The following is a 15,165-nucleotide window of genomic DNA, read 5'->3' as shown; positions in this document are numbered from 1 at the left end:
AACTTCAGAACTCAGATCTGCCCCAAACCCTGCATCTTTAGAACTCAGATCAGGCCCAAACCCTGTATCTTCAAAAATGCAGGTGTTAACATAACTGCTGGAGTGATTTCAACAAGAGGAGGAAGACTGTAGGGAGCAAAGATTCTTACACACACCCTCCACAAACCTTCAATGAACCGACATCTTCAGCCCTTGTTGGGCCTACACTGTCAGTAACATCAGGAAGGTGAGTGGGCTCTGGGCATGCCAGGCTTTATAAGCTTAGTTTGATAGCATAGTGAGCTGTCAATTGTAGCCTCTGACAACAGAACTTCAGGTGCCAGTGAGAAAGGCATTACAAGCCAGCCTGGGCATGTAGGCCATAGGTTGTCAAAGCCTGCCGCATTAGCCTCATCATATTAATTCTATATAGCAATAGCTTCAGATATGGTATGTTTGTTTGATTTGTTACTTGACGTGTAGCAATAGTTGTACTTTTATCACTTTTCACCTTTTGTGATCACCATTTATTATGCAGTCTGAATCAGAGGTGAAGAATCATAAACTTTACTGAAACAATTAATTACTGTAATGTCCATTCCAGCAGACATTAGTCTCTTGAAGCTTGTTCTCTTCTAATTAAAACTGGTGTTAAAAATACACCCATACCAAAATTAACATGCATTTCCCTTTAGAAATGCATATAACTGGTTGTGATCTCTAATTATTACTACTGTAAACTGAATATAATAAATATTTTAAATAAATGAGAAGGACCTAATAATGAACCTCCTACAAAATCTTTAGTCAAGAGGAATTGAGCGCTTAATAGATAGTATAAGTGAGTAGAGAAGGATGAAATTTGGATCTTAAAAAAATTATCTCAAGCTGAAGCACCTAAAAATACTTGACTGGGAACATTTAATAACTCCTGTATATGCTGTAACTTCAGTCTAAACTATTTTTTATTGTTTGTTATAGTTTAGAATATAGTGTGGAAGCGTCCGATCCACTGTAATTTTTTCTATCTGAGTCCCTAATGAGATTTTTTTTTTTACTTCCTATTCCTATAACCACACAGAGTAGATAATCTAACGGTCAGAATCTTACCCCGCAAAATTAAACAAAAATATGGCCCTCTGTGACCAAAGCCACCATGCAAAGAGTGGCTCTTTACATAGTGGTTTGGGTCACAGACGGCCGCACATCCATTTATTGGGTCTATGACAAAATAGCACTTTGAGCAGGTCATAGTCCTTTGTCATTATATCTACTGGCCTCTCCACTATCCCTTGGTGCGCCCTCCATTTGGTGGCTGGTCCCACCCACATCTCCCAGGGCGAGACTGTCCCAGTGGTGCCAATCCATGGCACCTATCCCCTTGTGAGAGATGACTTTAATCCTACTTTTTGATTGATTAGTTGATTTTGTGTTTGATTTATGTTGCTTATCAGCCTGAAATCGATTTGTCTCCTGAAGACAAATTGAAGTCCAACACAGTTTGAACTGGATGAATTGGACTTTATTCGACCTTACCAACTATGTAACTATGTAAGTGAATTGTGTTCAGGAAACACCTCGAGAAGGAATTTATTAGTGTCTGGTTTACATCATACACTTCTGCCAAATGCAGTATATTCTATCCTATATTAACACATACCGGTATATCTTTTAAATGTAATCCACTGTCTGTTTTTTAACGTTCTTATATGGAATGTGAATATTAAAGAGGTAAAAACGTTTTATACCCATATTTGAAAACTGTTACTTGTTTTTGGCATGACCCTTTAAAAGTCCCATGAGTATTTGCTTCATGCATAAGAAATTCATTATTTGAATGCCACAGAGTACTTATAATATTGGTGCTGCACAATCCCCAGTTTTCAATCTGGTAGAACACCTGTGGGGTGTACAATGAATCCATAACGTAACAGCCATCCATTATTTTGTGTAAATCCTAGCTTGGTGCATAAGTGAGGTGTTTGCAATGCACATATTCAAGGAACGGTTGCTGGTTCATCTGTTGCACAATACAACATGCTTAAGTGGAACCACCAGGGCTAACAGTTAGACTGCCAAGATCTGTGCTTCGACTTTTATTGCAGTACATGACTGCAAAAAGTGACACATAATGCACTAAATGGCTTTGTACTTAATCAATAAAGGCTTATGGTTCACATGCTGTTTTTCTTGGTGATTTCTAAACAGTTCCCCTCAGATCTCGTTGAAATGTCAGGTTAGACTTTTTGAGTTGTAAATGTACACCAAAGGCAGGAAACCCAGTGTTGTATTCACTGGAATCATATTATTCACATGGAATAACACATTTCTTTAAATTACACTTGTTATGATTAATGGCTTATACAGCTAGATTCCCCTTACTACTGCTACTATTAATAATAATTGTTGTTATTTAATTTTCTTGTCAGTTCCGAAATGATCTCCAGTGCCTGCCACCATCTGTGCAACACCGAGCATACAATCAGATCCATCTCCTAGAGGAGAAAACTCGATCCATAAAAGCTGATGTCTCTTCAGTATCTCCAGAGAAGGTTCAGTGGAGCTTTCTGGTAAATTCTTTTCTTTAAGTGCTACATGTTTGGTAAACTAATTATTTGTCAAAACAAGGTAACTGGATAAAGGAGAATGCTACTTCTTGGTCTGTTAGTGAGAAATGTGTGTTGTCATCTAGAATGATTAACTCTAGATCTTGGGAACAGGGTATTAAAAAAGAGCTCCAGAATGCATTCAGCTTCACGTTATATATATCTTATATCTAGGTTTATTTTTCATTGTCTTCTTAAAATATTATTTATATGCCATCACTTCTATTACAAATCCAAATAAAAAATGGGTTTGCGCACTATACAAAAAGAGAGGCAGTATTTGAAGTATTTGATTACTTTATGTCCCAGTAGACATTTTTGCATCCATATCTGATGTTTGCTAACAGAGATATGACCTTAAAGTGGTTGTAAAGCCTCACATATACCCAGTGAAGTAAATAGCCTCAGATGATACACAGAGATGCAACAAATCTCCCTACATAAGTTTTAATTGTATATCTGCTGTCTTCCCCTTTCTACACCTTTTCAAAAGTGAAGATTGTGTTAAAAATCTTTCTTAATCTGCCAGCAGTACATAGGGGTGGGTGGGGAGACTGCACTTACACTGTGTAAGAGCTGATTGGAGGAAAGGGACACCCCCCGCCCTCCCCTCCACATAGGCAGAGGAACGAAGGAACATGCAGAGCTGTATTCTGAATAGACAAGCTCTCTGCTCTACCTCTAAGCACCCTACCCAATACAAATTTTTAGCTCATGTTATCTCATGTGTCAGAGAAGTGGTTAATGCTGATAACAGAGGAACAGGGCATCAGAGAGAAATGACACTTAGAGCTTTACAACCACTTTAAATTGTAGAAAGTTTAAATCCAGTTTTAATACAGATTTTTGGGCTCGGTGACCTTTGTTATTGCAAGTTATAGTAATCAAAGCTTCTACAGAGCAAAGCTTGGGATGTAGTACAGTAATAATCAGTCTGGTCTTAGTAATAAGTGTTAATATGGACCTAAGAAACTTTGACTGCTGTGTGCTATAAACCAGTGGATATGGATGTATAGTCGTGTGGCTTTGTTTTTAACTGTGGATTTTTGATGGTAATAACAATAACTTTTAAATACGTTCTTTTTTTTTTTAGAAAGCTAGTTCTGTATTGTATACCGTAATTAAATTCTGGATCTTTCTGGGTGCATTTAGTTGATATTACAGACATGATACCAAAAACAAAGAATTTACTCATCCTTTAGCCCTACTTCACACCAGTGCGGCTTTGAAATCGCTCTACTTCAGGGGAATTTGAAAGCCTCGAATCAGTGCTATGTGCATCTCAGATTTCATTGTGGTTTGAGACTTCATTTAACAAAATTCTATGCAAGTCACAATGAAATTGGAAAAAAGTAGTGCAGGAACCTTTTTCAAAGTCGCTGCGATATGAGTTGTGGCAATTTTAACGGTTGGGATGGGATGCGACTTGTGCAATTTGGAACTGTCAAATCACATGACAAATTGCACTTGTGTGAAGGAGGGCTTTGAGAATATGTAAAACCTCACAAAGACCTTTTAGTATTTGCTCTCTTTAAATTAATTAAAGAGGAACTTCACTCGGGTTGTGAAAATTAAAAATCAGCAGCTGCAAATACTGTAGCTGTTGAATTTTAAGAAACAGAGACTTACCAGCCCAAGAAGTCCAGCGCTGTCTTCCCCACAGCCATTTCTTCTTAGGCCTTCAGACTTCCAGTGCTGCCATCTAGGATTTGGAAGCTGGCTTTGACTACCTTATAACTCACAGCTGGCTCCACACTCCTTGGGATGAGGTGATGCCATGCTCGCTTGGACAAGGCTTGAGATGTCGGAGCAGGTACCTGAAAAAAAAAAACTTAGATGTTCCTCAGCCTTAAAAAAAAAAAAGTAAACAGCTACAAATCCTGTCTTTTAACGGCTTCCTGACCAGCACACGATGATTTACATCGGCACAATGGCACGGTTGGGCAAATGGGCGTACTCGTACGTCCCCTTTAAGACACGGCCGGTGGGGCGCGCGCTCGCCCACCACGTACTCCGTGATGTCTGCCGGGGGCCCGCGATCGTGACACGGAGAGGTAGAATGGGGAGATGGCTATGTAAACAAGGCATTTCCCTGTTCTGCCTAGCAACATGACAGGGATCTACTGCTCCCTGTCTTCAGGAGCAGTGATCTCTGTAATCTTGTAGTGAGCCCATCTCCCCACAGTCATGCCCCGTACACACGATCGGATTTTCTGATGGAAAATGTGTGATAGGACCTTGTTGTCGGAAATTCCGACCGTGTGTAGGTTCCATCACACATTTTCCATCGGATTTTCCGACACACAAAGTTTGAGAGCAGGATATCAAATTTTCCGACAACAAAATCCGTTGTCAGAAATTCCGATCGTGTGTACACAAATCCGACGGACAAAGTGCCACGCATGCTCAGAATAAATAAAGAGATGAAAGCTATTGGCCACTGCCCCGTTTATAGTCCCGACGTACGTGTTTTACGTCACCGCGTTTAGAACGATCGGATTTTCCGACAACTTTGTGTGACCATGTGTATGCAAGACAAGTTTGAGCCAACATCCGTCGGAAAAAATCCTAGGATTTTGTTGTCAGAATGTCCGAACAAAGCCTGACCGTGTGTACGGGGCATTAGAATCACTCCCTAGGACACACTTAACCCCTTGATCGCCCCTAGTGTTTAACCCCTTTCCTACCAGTGTCATTTACACAATAATCAGTGCATATAAGTGCATATCAATTTATACCACTGATCGCTGTCACTGGTCCCAGAATAGTGTCAAAAGTGTCCGATGTTGCAGTCACGATAAAAATCGCAGATCGCCGCCATTACTAATAAAAAAAATTAATGATAAAAATGCCATAAATCTATCCCCTATTTTGTAGATGATATAACTTTTGCGCAAACCAATCAATATACGATTATTGCGTTTTTTTTTTTTTTTTTTTACCAAACTATGTAGAAGAATACATATCAGCCTAAATATTGTTTTTTTTTTTTTTTTCAAAATTATCGCTCTTTTTTTGTTTATAGCGCAAAAAATAAAAACTGCAGAGGTGATCATATACCAAATACCATATTTGTGGGAAAAAAGGACGTCAATTTTGTTTGGGTGCAATGTCACACAACCGCAATTGTCAGTTAAAATGACGCAGTGCCGTATCGCAAGAAGTGCTCTGGTCAGGAAGGGGGTAAATTCTTCCAGGGCTGAAGTGGTTAATAAAAAGACATTTACCTGTCCAGGGGTCCAACACCGTCTTCACCTGGGCAAGTTCTTCTCCGCTCTTGGGGTCCCTGGCGCTGGCATGTTAAAGGTGGATTTCAGCTGGGACTCCATGTGGCTTCACAGCTGGCTTCCCACTGTGCATGCGAGATCTGTGCCGTGCTGTGTAAAATGGTCTTGCAACCAGCTAGGGACCTGTGATAATGTCCCAGAATTCTGCTGGCAGGAAGTGGGGGAGGCCGAACTTCCAGTGGAATCACCAAAGTGATCCAACGGACAGTGGGAGCTTGAGAAGTGCAGAAAAAAAACCTGTTGGTTCTGTTGTGAGCTGATAACTTCATGCGCTCTCTGCTTATGTTGATCATTATCAATGTTCATTTTATATGATGGTATTGTTCTTATAGAAATGTAACGCCCTCCTAGGTAGGTGCTAGAGTGAGTGTATATCGTTTTTGGTTTCTCTGCTTAACAGGGAGACACATTTAAGTGCTTAACAGAGAGCTGTGATTGATTAGTGAGGTCTGATCAGTGTGCTCTGGTGCTGCTCATGCTGTCTTGCAAGTTCAAACTGATCCAATGGAGTATATTGGACAGTGGGTGAAACCCTGGCAGATGAAGAAGGGGATGTGCCCCAAGGCATGCTGGGTAACTGTATTTATATCTGAAGACCACATGGGCTTGGGGTTTTTCTGCAGAGAGAGAGGTCCAGGTGAGGAGGGGACGCAGGCTGCCATGCGGCCTCAGGTGGTTGACCTGAGGGCCTGAAACTTTGAAACTGCAACCCATGGCTGCTCATGGTACTACTGAGGAAGGCTGCCATAAGTGGTTCAGGGGCCTTGTGAGTACAGACCCCCCCACAGGGGATCCTGGGGACTTGTGCTTTAAGATTCCCCTCTGAGTGCTAGAAGTCGGCTGCTGGGTGTGAGCTAAAGGAGACACTGGCTAGTGTCTTGCAGAAGCAAAGTTCACTGAGTTCCTTCAGCTACAAAGTTCACTGAGTTCCTTCAGTTCCTTCAGAGTTATCCTTGCCTGCGAATAGTTAATTTGGAGTATTCTCCTAATTCCCTTCTCCTATCCGAAGTTCTCCAAAAAAAAACAAACAAAAACAAATTCCCTAGACTGGTCATTGAAGAGAATGAGTGGAAGAGTGTGTGCATCTGGCTGTATGGAAATACCCTGTAACTGGCTTTGGATTCATCAGCGGGAGGCCCAGGTAAATGAAGATCTAAGCGGCTCCTGCGGGGTACCACTACAAAAGTTATGAATAAGCTTGTTGGCTAAGAATTTTGTTACATTCTCTCCCTAGTCTCTAGGATATGATAGTAATGGTTTCAGTGACTGTGATGCTGCTCTGACGTGTTTGGGTCAAGTGTGTGGTATTATGAGGAAACTGGATTTGACTTAACTGTAACTAGAAGTGCTATAGAAGGCACACATTAATCAGTTATAATCAAAATAATTCACTATGAAGTTAAATCAATGAAATGCATTTACAGCAGTTTGTGAGATGTTTGATCTTGAGTAATTTATGCCAAGGTTTTTTGCCAAGACAGTTGCCCTTAATTTCCCAGCCCTGATGAATAGAAATGAATGCAAAGAAAGGAGTCATCTAATTTCCATTGTTGTGTCACCTACATTACAAACATATGTCAGTCAGTTTCTGTAGACAAGGGATATTGTTTTTCTTGTGTCATTAATCTGCTATGTCCATAAATAAAGCAAAGACAAAGTCCTGTCACCTCTTAGTTACCTAGTGACGATGGCAAGTAACGATGACTGCAGCTGCCGATAAACAGGCGGCACAGGCTGGAACAGAAACATAAGTGCAGTCTGTTGTAAAATAGATTCTGATAAGAGATGTTTTAAGCCTCAGTTGCCTCAAGTGCCTTTAACCGAATCAGTGCCTTTAAATGTGTGCATAATTCTGTATTTTAACCACTTGCTTCCCAAGCTTATTGTGACACTTCTCTCCTACATATAAAATTTATCTTTTTTTTTTTTGCTATAAAATTACTTAGAACCCCCAAACATTATGTTTTTTTAAGCAAAAGCCCTAGAGAATACAATGGTGGGTGTTGCATTTTTTTTTGTCACAAGGTATTTGAGCAGTGGTTTTTCAAACGCAATTTTTTTGGAAAGAATACAAATTAATTAATTTTAGTGAACACAAACACAATATATTACCATTCTTTTTCTGTAAAATATAAAAGATGTTACCTCGAGTAAATAGATACCAAACATGTCATGCTTTTAAAATTGCGCACGCTCATGGAATGGCGACAAACTACAATACTTTAAATTATCCATAGGTGAGGCTTTAAAAGCCTTTGCAGGTTACCAGTTTAGATTTACACAGGAGGTCTGGTGCTAGAATTATTGCTCTCGCGCTGACATTCGCGGTGATACCTCACGTGTGGTGTGTTCACTGTTTACATGTGCGTACGGGACTGACGGGTGCATTTGTCACTGCATGCGAGCATGGGGGGGACACGAGCGCTTTAAAAAAAATAATTATATATATATATATTTTTTTTTTTTTTTTTTTACACAACTTCAGTTTTGATCACTTTCATTGCTGTCAAAAGGAACGTAAACGTCCCTTGTGACAGCAATAGCAGTGACAGTGACAGGCACTCGTCTCTCCTTTTGGGCTCCAATGCAGCTGATCAGACACAGACCGGTCTGATTGGCTGCTTCACTGGCCTCTATGCAGCCAGTAAACGGAGTCGGAAGTGATGAAACAGTCGTCATGTTCAGGTTCTATGTCACACAGTGGGAGGAACAACTTCAGTTTCTCTCACTGTGAGTCCGGAGCTGGATGCCACCAGCCGCATCATAACTGGGCTTCCCAATTGCTCGGGAAAGCCCGGTGAAGGTGGCAGCAGGAGGGGGTGGGGCCCTCTTCTGCCATCTGTAAAAGTATTCCAGCGGTTGCCCAGCCAATCAGATTACTTTTACAATAAAGAGAATCAGCAGCTTAAACAATGATACCGAGATCAGGGATATAGCCTCAACCATGATCCTGGTATAACTGCTTCCCTACGTGACATATACTGTATATACTGTGGCCAGTAGAAATGCGGTTAAAGCTGAAATCTAGGCAGATACAAAATACACAAATTAGTGCAACCCTTTAATCTATATATACATTATTGAATATATTTGAATGGAAGCAGTGTAAGTACCTACATTTGACCTGGTATCACCTCTGGGAGACCCTGTACACCAGAGTTAGAATATGAGAGGAAGAAGTGACACAATGAGCTAATCAGTTCATGTTCTGGCAAGAAAGATGCTGATAGGAAGATAAACCAGAGTGACAGAGAGATGAGCTTATCACTGTGCTGCTTCTCCTTTCACTGTCCAGTCACACCCTGGGGCAGGTCCTGGATACCTGGTTTAGGGAAAGTGGGTTGAATAATTCCGGACATCTCATGGCAGAAAAAAATGTAAAGAAAAAAGTCCCAGCCCAAAGATGAAATGTGCAAAGGTGATGAAGAGAAGATCTGACACCTTCACATGGGAAAAATAATCCTTCTCAGAAAGTGTTCAGAGGTCAGCCTCCACCTCCCTGTGAAATCCACACTCACAGGAACTGATGGCTGCCATTACAACAGCATATAGGCTTGTGATTTTAAGTCAAACATCCACAGCAAGCATGAGAGCTTCGCCCAATAACTGCATTAAAAGGTACTTCTCGATGGAGTAAAGCTGGGATAAATAAAGCTTGCCAGGAGCCAAGAAAGTTCTCTAATAGTGTAGTATTTAATGTGAAGCAGTAGTAGCCTATACGCATGGGTAAAACAGCAAATCTCTTACATGAAAAGCCGCTGCTGACCTGGGATTGTACAGAAGCATGACACCAGCACTAGTGGCTCCTCCCCGACATGTTTTGTCCAATGGGATGTTATTAAAATGTATTGCAGAGTAAATCTCTGGTTTGAAGCTGCTTTAAGTGTATACTTGGTAGCTTGAAGTTAGGATACATTCTAGTTTATGAGACTTGCTAAACACACCCCATAACCATTATCAGACTGGCATTTAAACCCAATACATACATGACTAGGTCATTATATGAGACCCGTGACACAAGTAAAACATAGAAAAATATATTTTCTTACTTTAAAATATCATATACTCAGAAATGCATTCAAAAGTGCATGAAAAATGCATGATTGGTTCTAATGAATCACAGTACATTCTTACAGACCAAAAATGCAACAAGTAACTCCAAATGGAAAATGCATGTTTCATTGTACGAGTAGATTGTGATTTTTCTACACATTGAGATTAATGCAACTGCGCTCCAGACAAAAAGTGGATTGAAAAATATTTTTTCAGCCTCCTACCCCCAATATTTTTCATAATTCAAACATGGCACAGGTACCAGCTCCAAATTACACAAAACCAAGAAAATAATGTAGGCTCAGAACAGGAATGCTTGAAAAAGACCAGAAGCAGATATCCAATATAGAAGTAATCTTCCTCAGATTATCATGCAATTCCTGCTGAATGACGTAAGAGAACATATTCAAATGTATTGTAATAATCAGTGGCACTTATCTGAATTTTCTTATAGTATGTTATATAAGCAATCATCTAGGTCAAAACAGTATTAATAGGTTATATCCTAAGATGGAGAACCAGTGAATTACATTAATAGAGTTCTTAGCCAGAAGCATGTATTGTTTACATTCACAAGCATACATAATAAAAGTCTTTCATAATAAAGGACAGTACAGGCAATGGACTTATCTCATTATTGCAGTGCTGTAAAACTGGACATCACCTACAGCTGGAGTAAACAATCATAGAATAATACATTATTTTCAAATTAGATCAGTGCTAAAAGTAAAATGTCTATAATTTAACCAAACCTTGTTTAGCTAACAATGCAGAATTACCAAATATATCTTAATGAAGATTACATTGTTTGATAGTCTGAACCATTGACGAATAGAAAAGAATGGACTTTATAGGCATACTTTAAAAAGGTTAACAATTTTTATTAATGAAATATACTGAATACAATTAAAAACATGTAAGTCTGTGAAGGTGACTAAAAAGTGTCTCAGTGGCCAAACAGCGGCCCAGAGTCCAGCTGAACTCTGGCAGGCCGGAAAGAGACCCAGTGAGAACAGATACCCCAATAGGATCACATATACAATAACCTGAAATGATACAACCCTAGAATAGTAGATCAATGGTTAGATCAGGGGTTAATAAGGGCAGTTTAAAAAATATTGGTTCTGCTTTGCAAAGGTTCAAGAGGCCTGCTGGACTAGTTTCGCGCTTAAAAAGCACTTCTTCTGGAGCTCAATAGGTCTAGTAGAAATGCAAAAAAAGAACACAGTGACTAAAATGTATGGTTCTGCAGGCCAAAAGATGGGGCAAAAACTTATTTAGTCAGCCACCAATTTCTCCCACTTAAAAAGATGAGAGAGGCCTGTAATTGTCATCATAGGTATACCTCAACTATGAGAGACAAAATGTGGAAACAAATCCAGACAATCACATTGTCTGATTTTTGAAAGAACTTATTTGCAAATTATGGTGGAAAATAAGTATTTGGTCACCTACAAGCAAGCAAGATTTCTGGCTCTCACAGACCCGTATCTTCTTCTTTAAGAGACTCCTCTGTCCTCCACTCATTACCTGTATTAATGGCACCTGTTTGAACTTGTTATCAGTATAAAAGACACCTGTCCACAACCTCAAACAGTCACACTCCAAACTCCACTATGGTGAAGACCAAAGACCTGTCGAAGGACACCAGAAACAAAATTGTAGACCTGCACCAGGCTGGGAAGACTGAATCTGCAATAGGCAAGCAGCTTGGTGTGAAGAAATCAACTGTGGGAGCAATAATTAGAAAATGGAAGACATACAAGACCACTGATAATCTCCCTCGATCTGGGGCTCCACGCAAGATCTCACCCCATGGGGTCAAAATGATCACAAGAACAGTGAGCAAAAATCCCAGAACCACACGGAGGGGACCTAGTGAATGACCTGCAGAGAGCTGGGACCAACATAACAGCGCTACCATCAGTAACACACTACGCCGCCAGGGACTCAGATCCTGCAGTGCCAGACGTGTCCCCCTGCTTAAGCCAGTACATGTCCGGGCCCATCTGAGGTTTGCTAGAGAGCATTTGGATGATCCAAGAAGACGATTGGGAGAATGTCATATGGTCAGATGAAACCAAAGTAGAACTGTTTGGTAGAAACACAACTCATCGTGTTTGGAGGAGAGAGAATGCTAAGTAACCAAAGAACACCGTAGCTACTGTAAAGCATAGGGATGGCAACATCATGCTTTGGGGCTGTTTCTCTGCAAAGGGAACAGGATGATTGATCCGTGTACAAGAAAGAATGAATGGGGCCATGTATCATGAGATTTTGAGTGCAAACCTTCTCCCATCAGCAAGGGCATTGAAGATGAAACGTGGCTGGGTCTTTCAGCATGACAATGATCCCAAACACACCGCCCGGGCAACGAAGGAGTGGCTTCGTAAGAATCTGGAGTGGCCTAGCCAGTCTCCAGATCTCAGCCCCATATAAAACCTTTGGAAACCTTTGGAGGGAGTTGAAAGTCCATGTTGCCCAGCGACAGCCCCAAAACACCACTGCTCTAGAGGAGATCTGCATGGAGGAATGGGCCAATATACCAGCATCAGTGTGTGACAATCTTGTGAAGACTTACAGAAAACATTTGACCTCTGTCATTGCCAACAAAGGATATATTACAAAGTATTGAGATGAACTTTTGATATTGACAAAATACTTATTTTCCACCAAAATTTGCACATAAATTATTTCAAAAATCAGACAATGTGATTGTCTGGATTTGTTTCCACATTTTGTCTCTCATAGTTGAGGTATGCCTATGATGACAATTACAGGCCTCTCTCATCTTTTTAAGTGGGAGAACTTGCACAATTGGTGGCTGACTAAATACTTTTTTGCCCCACTGTACATATAAAAATAAAAGAATATTTTTCAAAAACAGGTTTACTTACAAACAATATCATACATATTATGTGTCACTGAGACAGGACAAGCAGCCGAAAAGAGACTCCAAAGGGGGAACACCAGGCCAAGGAGGTGGACATGGGGGTGCATAGAACGAGAGGCAGGTACCAGGGTCTAGTGGATGTAAATTGGAAGACATAACATGTTATATTGATAGGAGAGATAAATAACTCCTATAGAGTAAAAGGACCAGGGATTAAACCTAGGTATAATAATAGGTAAACGTTAGTATTCCTCACAAGATGATTAAAATACGGTATGTATTGAACTTCCTCACATCTCTAGATATGTCATTCTATATAAGGGTTAAAGGCAAGATTTAAAGGACTATTTAATTGGGGGGGGTTACCACTAATAACTTTATTGCACCAAAGTATATTGAAGGCACTCACCTATAACTGCCCATCCACTCAAAATGTCCACATTTAATGGATAGTATGAAGGGGGTGTAGACAAATATAAGAGTGTAATAGTGTAGGGGTGCGCTGGTAAGAGGGTATTGCAACAGATGCCAGTAAAGCAGATGGGCCAAATCCTCATGTAGTGCTGTAAAGGGCATATGAAAAGCATGTTAATAACTTTAAGAGGTCCAAAACTGTCCCACTGCTAACAGCTCATAGGTAGTCACTCACCAGTGCAGCATGTCCCCAGGTATGGGTCCCCTCCTGTGTGTCCCCATGAATGGATCTGTCCTAACGACACCCCACAAGTAGCCCCCATAAATACACCCCAGTCAGCAACGTGGCGTGCGACGTCACGACCCAGCCGGGTCCTCCCCACGCGTGCACCAGCCAAGGCCTCACGTGCGCATAGTTTGATAAATGTACCTCTAGTTGTATTATGTTGTCATGTTTTAGTATAAGAATTTGATTTTACGATTAAAAAGCAATGGTATTGGTATAACCTTGCAGGAAGAGGAGAAATGCTATTGTGTTAATCTGGTTGCAGCTTAACTCAGATTTTAACCCCAATGGCAATGTTGGAAAATCTCACAAGGGCCTGCAGAACCACCTGAAAATCACCGTATTCCGAACATTCATCAGCTTGGTATTTAAAGCCTAACTCCAGGCTTTTTTAAAAATTTAGTTTCCCTAGGTTAAAAAATGAGCAACTCTTGCTCCGATGAGTAAGCACTTGGTACAAGTGTGAAACGCGTCAGTTTGTTGTTCTGTACCACTCTACTTTGGTGTCCTGTGTATTTTTTGATCCCGGTTTTACAAATACAGGCATAAAAAATTTCTATCGGTGTACGGCTGTCCAGAACTCTTCCATTTATCTTCAACTCTTGCTGCGATGCTTACCTTTACTCTGGAGCTGTCCCTTGCAGTACTTCCTTTCAGCCACAAAACATTCTCAGCCTTCCGAGTTGTATGACACTGGGACATACTGTCATGAGGGAAAGAAAGGAATGGTCATTGTTGGCCTCCTTTTAAAATGCAGTTAGTGACTTAGAAAATATTGATGCCAAAACAATAACATTGCAGCCTGGGAAATATCATTCCTAAAGTCAGTGGTGAGCAATGGCAGCCTACACAATTCTCTCATGACAGAGATACTTTGAAATTACCCACCTCACACAACTGTTCACCTCACACAAACTGTTCTCTGTAGGCATAGCTTTCAATATGTGCACAGGACACAGCTTGGGCACTAGTTGTAGTTTCATAGAATACTTTATCTACTGTATGTACTAATACATTAGCTACATCCCTAGGGCTACCTCTTCCTGTACATCAAACTGAAGGAACCAGCCATTCTGTGTATGTTTGAGGCTTTACTTTTGCAATTACAGCTTATGCAAATGGATGCTTCTGGTTTCAGTAGGAGAGACGTGTCAGCTGCACTGAGAACCTTCCCCCATTACCTTGACATTTAGTTAAGATGTTTTGATGGAACCAGGATGACATTAAACTTTTGTAGATGAGAACTTATCATCATTGAATGAATGATCTTCTTTAAAAATGTGTATTCGGATGGTTTGGAATGTGAAATCTAAGCTTTGAAATAATGTTTACACTATATGTAAAATGAACCAATATACATGTATGAAGTAGCTCCTCTTTTAGCAAAGACAGAATTATCTGGATTAATCAGCTGCACATGGGCAGCCAACAATTGTGCAGGTAGGGCTGGGGTTTGCACACTTTTCAACCAGTGTCATGGCTGTTTTTTTTTTTTTTTTGCATAAAAATAAAGCTTTTATGCAAATATTGAAAAACATGATAAAATGACAAGCAGGGCACTGTAGTCCCTACCGCCAGCTACTACATCACTGCAGGGAACAGTATTGACGTAGCAGCCAGTGAAAGGAACCACTGTGTCCAGTGCGG

The 15,165-nt window shown here is 40.5% G+C and overlaps 1 protein-coding gene across 20 annotated transcripts in view; it reads left to right on the top strand.

The window, feature by feature from the left end:
* Positions 1-15,165, top strand: part of RIMBP2 (RIMS binding protein 2) — an 883,237-nt gene that overhangs the window by 420,312 nt on the left and 447,760 nt on the right. For all 20 annotated transcript variants that reach the window (XM_073628097.1, XM_073628121.1, XM_073628271.1 and 17 more), the window contains one exon: positions 2,409-2,549. In XM_073628097.1, coding sequence (XP_073484198.1) covers positions 2,409-2,549 — 141 coding nt within the window. The remainder of the gene's footprint in view (positions 1-2,408; positions 2,550-15,165) is intronic.

Source organism: Aquarana catesbeiana, linkage group LG01 (assembly GCF_042186555.1).
Source record: "Aquarana catesbeiana isolate 2022-GZ linkage group LG01, ASM4218655v1, whole genome shotgun sequence".
NCBI classification, from domain to species: Eukaryota; Metazoa; Chordata; class Amphibia; order Anura; family Ranidae; genus Aquarana; species Aquarana catesbeiana.
The sequence above is the reverse complement of the archived record's forward strand: the minus strand, read 5'-3'. Positions and strand labels throughout refer to the sequence as shown.